Source organism: Anarrhichthys ocellatus, unplaced genomic scaffold (assembly GCF_004355925.1).
Source record: "Anarrhichthys ocellatus isolate YVR2014 unplaced genomic scaffold, GSC_Weel_1.0 scaffold15, whole genome shotgun sequence".
NCBI lineage: Eukaryota > Metazoa > Chordata > Actinopteri > Perciformes > Anarhichadidae > Anarrhichthys > Anarrhichthys ocellatus.
The window spans coordinates 6,990,553-6,996,552 of NW_022280045.1; the positions used below are offsets into that span (position 1 = coordinate 6,990,553).

Consider the following 6,000-nt stretch of genomic DNA (forward strand, 5'->3'; position numbering starts at 1 on the left):
AAATCTACAAATGTCTTAGGAGTAAATTGCAAATGTTTGACTGAAGGTGTTTACTGCCATCCCGGGTCACAAACACAGCATGTTTGAATATAACACTAGTGCGATTCAGATCAGGTTCTCATCTGCAGTATCCGTGACCACATCTGTTGTGTGCACAGGGCTTCAGTTACGAGCGGGCACCTTTAAAACTGTCCGGACACATTACAAATCAATCACAAATGTTGGAAGTAGCTATACTGGGAGCCTCTATACATCGCATACTACAAATAACAATATCAATAGTAAAGTGACACGCACTTTACTATTTCTGGGTGACACAACAGTTGCAGTTGCTCAGGGAACTATTTGAGGGCAATAAGAAACGCTTAACACACCCTCTTGAGCTATTCCAGAGCCACATAGACACTTGTCGGTATTCATTTTCCACAGTCAACGCGTGCAGTAATTTAGGTGTGTTTTTGATAGCATTACAAAAGTCAAAAGCCTGGTTGAGTTCTCGCTCTCTTTAAAAAAATATTAGAGGGTTTGTGGAATATTATGTTCCATCTGTAAACAACTGATCAGGGGTCAAATTAAGAGACCATCTGTAAGAAAATGCTGCTTTGCTGGATGTATAAAGTTCAATGAATCAATCAATCCATCCATCCATATATACATATATGGGCAGGGACACGTCACAGAAAAAACAATCCCATCAAATTGTTACAACACCCTCCACAGCCCATTATTAAAGTCTCCAGCAACCTCAGAACTCCTCCCGACAACAGCTATTTCGAGGGCTTGTATAAGTGTTTAATGAGAGCGGCCATGTTAAATGATGAGGCAACGTGATCCCCTAGATATGCTAATCCAGGCTTAACCAGCACAGAGGACCACATAAAATAATTACTGCACCATATATATCCAAATACTTCCAGCCAGTGATTCATTATTTCTGATCATAAATGACAGATGTTACGGAAAGTCAGGCTTTAGTTGGTTTGAGGCTGAGCAGCTTTCTTACCAATTGTGCTTGTTTACGTTTCTGTGTACAGCTCTGCTACGAAGGACCACACTTATGCTAACTGCAGGTTTGCAGGTACTGTTTAACAGTCATAAAAGTATTTCAAATCCATGTTTGGGTAAGCAGCTGTGTAATAGAGAGAAGATGTACAGGGGTCTGTCTCTGCTGCTCATTATATTCCTGAAGAATCTGGAGGTGGAAGTCTTTCTCTTGCTCCACAGCTAGCGTCAGCTAGCATCTTCAATTAGTGCAGCAGCAGTTTCTAAGCACAGCGGAGCAAAAGTAGAGTCACATGGCAGCTATGGTGAGACACGCCTCTTGTCTGGGCCAAAAAACCCACAAGTAAATGTTAGCTAAGAGGAAAATGACGATGTCAGACGAGAAGCTTTGGTTCAATAATGAAAAATACAAATGGCAGACATGACTTTGTCTCTCCTCTTTGGTTTCAACTCATGTCATTGATGTTCAACCTGTAGCTAATCAGTTACCTGTTGAACTATGCGCTACATAAATACTTGTATAGCTAGAAGGTTAGCTTGGATAACTAGCTAACCAACCCAGCTTGAATGTAGTTTAGCCACACTCAAGCTCAGGTGTGTGAGGTTTTACTTTTTATGAGCTGTGAGTAGCTCCTCCATTTTTGTTGTGTCCTGCATTGTGAGAAAATAGTGTCAACACAACACCACATTTATGTAGACAGTAGCCTTTGCCGCAGGTACACTAAAGTACTTTGATACTTTTACAGTGTAATCACACTTATTTAACAGCGATGAAAGCAGCGACAGGTCTCTTCTCTCTTTGGGGCGTAATTTCAACATTTACCTCCAACATTAGCCAGTAGAGGTGCGACTCTTTAATAGTGTACGCCTTCTTCTTCTTTTGGTTCCATCTATTCAAACCAAACTAATCTGATCAAATTATCACTTCTCCAAGTGGATTTCAGTGCGACAGAAATGCTTATGAGACAAAGATGAACAGTATTTACACTGGGTGTCTCACACGTTTTGTTGACTAAGCGATTAGTTTATTTAATCAACAGAACTGTAAAAACTGAGTCTCTCCACAAAGAATCACTTGTGTTTACAGATATGTGCTCAAAACATTCTTGGAAATACGTCATTCAGTATGAAAAAAGCATAAGAAAGGATTTCTTTAATCGATTAGTCCTAAGTCAACTAAGACCAGGTGGGCAGCCCTCCCTCTCACCTGTACAGTGTTGTTACGGTTCAACTCAAATCAAACGCTACCTGAGACTGCGAGAGCGGAGCCTGGCGGGAGGCGAGGCATGTGCTCCTTCTTCGTCCGCCACACTCTCCGTGCTCCGGAAATGTTTGAACAGGAAGTGGAGATCATCTTGCGTGGGCTGGAAGGGCAACTGGTGCAGTAACTCCTGGGAAGAAGAGGACTGTGTGTGTGTGTGTGTGGGGGGGGGGGGGAGAAGAGAAATGGGGAATTTTAAAAGAGAGATGTAGAGAGCAGGAACGAATAGTGCACACAGGTCAGTGTCCTGCAATTTATTGTAAACATGTAATAAAAACAATAACCACGTCTGTCTTTAATTTGCACATTTGTATCCATATCACGTTGTGCTTCTGCTGCTTTGATGATAGAACATCCTGTGTCACGCCACGGCTCTCTCAGATTCACTCATTATTCTGTTAACGCTCAGAGTCTTAAGGCTTTCATGCTCCACCATAGATCGGAATTAGATGTAACGCCACAACAAGGACAAGCGGAGAAAAGCTGCAGTAAAGTAAAAGATCATAAATCCCTTTAGTATTAAAAACGACTCTGGGAGCTTTAGTGTTCTGCTCTCCTAAAGCAGGATGATTTTTCTCCCCTTGCTGCAGCATGTCCCGAGGCCCGCAGCAACGGCTGTTGTGTTGGCCATGCGTGCATTAGTTTTCTCTTTCCAAGACAAAATGTGTGACACGCAGCCTGGAATTTATGAGAACTCCCATATGGCTTGGAGTCTTGTGTTTCACTGGAGGAAGAGCAAAGAGAAGAGTGGCTCATCTGACTGTAGGAAAAGAGACCGAGTCTAACAGAGAGGGGAAAAGAGTGAAAGGAAAACAGAGAGAAAAGCACACAGAGTAACAGAACATAGGAGGAGGAGGCGGAGGAGGAGAAAGATACTCTGAGGAGGAAACCAGAGACGGTTCAGCAGCGAGCGAGAGCAGCATAAAGACCTCACTGACAGCGGGCCTGAAAAGGGGCATTGTGTGGGGAACGCTGACCTCACCGTCTCAAAGCCATGTGGTTGGCCATACGAAATTACAGCCGTGACATTGGAGAACGGATATTGTTTTTACAGCCAACTGGAGTTTTCAGCGATGACTTTCGAGACCAAATCTCAAGCTAATCGACACAGAAACCGTCAACAAGTAGCAAATGGGTGTAGCCGGGCAGCACGTCGCACTTCCTGCGTTTTGACTTTTCCCCAAAAGGATAAGCCGAGGGAGGAAATGTGGACCGCTGTACAGTCCCGACTCATGTGTGAAGTCATTCAGGAAAAAGAAATCAACGCATTTCAACAAGAGCCGTGTTATTATAGCGATAAGACTTATAATTCCTGTACTTTCCCTCGGTCAGAAAAGGGCAAATCAGTCATTTATTTAACAAGTTTATTAATTCAAACAGCAAAATACCTTATTGTTGACAATAAACACGGTATGGAGTACAATTCTGTGTATTTTAATGGTCATCTATGTATAAAACTGTCCGTCTATAATATAAATCATTCCAGGAAAACACATCTGAAGATTCATTCCTATTTCCTGCGATGAAAGGCTGATGATGGAGCGATGCGTCATCGTTGGGACATGTCCTGTTATGACTGAGTCATTAAAAATATAGCACCCATTTTCCAGTCAGCTGTTTCTTATCAATCAAGAGTATGGTCAACCAGACTGTCAAGTAACAGTGTTGTGATGATGGGGAGGTTTTCCCACCTGCCTCTGAGAATGCTCTCCGTGTCTTTATCTGCATCTGTTGAACATATGATCTCAACTGTATGCCGTCTGCAGAGGCCACCGGGTCAGTGCGAAGTGACACCGGATACTCGGGTATTAAAAAGTTTGTTTCTGAAGAATGGAGGCGGATCAAAACAGCCATTTCTCGTTATCTACCTCTATGTTGTCCATTTATGCTCAGTAATTGTGAGGCGCTTATATTTCCTGCCAAAATTTGGTGAATTAGAGAGCATCGCTTTCAACTTCTACAAGACGAGCTGAATCTGCATCACTTTACTCAAGATAATAAATATGCCTGCATTTTCTTGCTGTGAGCGGTTTGTCACAGGGTATAAAACACCACTTTCACAGCTCATCTAAAGCGTGGTCCAGGTGCAGAGCCCTTATGTAATATATCACTCTGTAAACCGGGGGTCTGCTGTAAATCAGCAAGGACTTATTTCCTAGACCGTGTGCAATCTGATGGGATTTACAGTTCAGTCAGTCAGCACCTTAAGCTCACGAGACACCACGGCCCCCGTAAACTGATTGATACACCGAGTAGAAGTAACACGGGGTGCTAAACGGTCCCATGACAGTGGTTTGGAAAGGGGTCGAATATCTGATGAGGGTAAGAGACGGACCTGAGCACAGACATTGAGAGGAAAACAGAAAGAGACTTCAGCTTACGGATACTGATGAACTGGGTGCATTGGTGCAGTATCCAGACGAGGGGACCGACGCCACAGACCACCTTCGCCCGTCCACTCTGCAGACACAAAACAGAGACATGCTGCTCAGCGGTAGCTCCCCATCACACATGAAACCTACACATACCGGCTGACTCGCTCCAATCTTCAGAGCTTCGCCTTTTCAAAACCTGCATTTTATTATCAATATTACCATGCAAGTTTAACTCGATAACATCTGATGCTTGAGACTGTGTCGATTAAAAAAAAAGAAGAAACACCAGATTGTCGTTTTCTTACCTTTCATTGCGTGCCAGTTGGCTACACAGATGCAAAAAAATGAGGAAGACACAAATAAAGAAGGAGAAAGAGAAAGAGAGGAAGAGGGGAGGGCGGAGACACAAAGCGAGAAAGAAAAGAAACACTGTTTAATGATGGTGACAGAGTACGTCTGGCTGTCAGTCATAGCACTGTTTGTCTGTCACAGCTCGCAGCTAGTGGCAGTCTGCTGCTGAACACCTGCCAAGCTGCCCTCATCCCTCATACTGCAGCACAGAGCTGACTCCTGACTCATTACACACACACACACACACACACACACACACACACACAAACAATGCCTAGTGCATCGTTAAACACCCAAATGAGAGAACTACTACAAACAGAAAAACCTGAACTTTTTTGGGGGTGTGACATTTCTACGTGTACACCTCCTCTGTATCCGTTGCCCTTCCACTTCTCCACTCAATAATATGAAGCTCTGAGGACGTGGCTTAGAGTCCCTCACTGATTCAACCTGTGATGACAGGGATGGTCAAATGTTTTCTCTCACGAACCTGCTCTTGGGGACACGCAGCAAAGTCAGGGGTGACGCAATGAAGTTGGACTGTTCTGCCCAAAATGTGACTGACATCTGAGGATTAGTCAGGTGAATAAGACGTCTGCGTTTCATATCCGATATGCATGTCATCCGCTATGTCTAGCTTATTTAATTAAGGTCCTGCAAGTCTTAGGAGGATAGAAGCTAAGGTTAAAAACACAGTTTGGAATCAATGCCTACGGGTGTAAAAGGAGAAAAAAAAAAAAAGTGTTAAAACCTCAAGGTTAAAAAAAAGAGCATCTTTAACGGTGAAGAGGGAGCTGCAGCTAACCTCTTATACCTCACCCATGAGGTGGTTCCTTGTCATTCCTTCATTTGCATTAATGAAAGAGAATAAAGATGTATTAAGGAATACATCTTTAATCTTTACGTGTGTGTGCCAGCTATTCCGTGTGTGGCTCTTTCACGTTTATATGACAAAATAATTGCGCACACACACACACACACACACACACACACACACACACACACACACAC

General features: G+C 43.4%; 1 protein-coding gene across 6 annotated transcripts in view; it reads right to left on the bottom strand.

The window, feature by feature from the left end:
- mast3a (microtubule associated serine/threonine kinase 3a) overlaps nt 1–6,000 on the bottom strand; it is a 28,808-nt gene that overhangs the window by 12,583 nt on the left and 10,225 nt on the right. For 3 of the 6 annotated variants that reach the window (XM_031854633.1, XM_031854634.1, XM_031854632.1), the window contains 3 exons: nt 4,944–4,964; nt 4,645–4,723; nt 2,251–2,408 (listed from right to left, as the gene is read on the bottom strand). In XM_031854633.1, coding sequence (XP_031710493.1) covers nt 2,251–2,408; nt 4,645–4,723; nt 4,944–4,964 — 258 coding nt within the window. The remainder of the gene's footprint in view (nt 1–2,250; nt 2,409–4,644; nt 4,724–4,943; nt 4,965–6,000) is intronic. The other 3 variants (XM_031854636.1, XM_031854638.1, XM_031854635.1) reach the window with 1 other exon arrangement.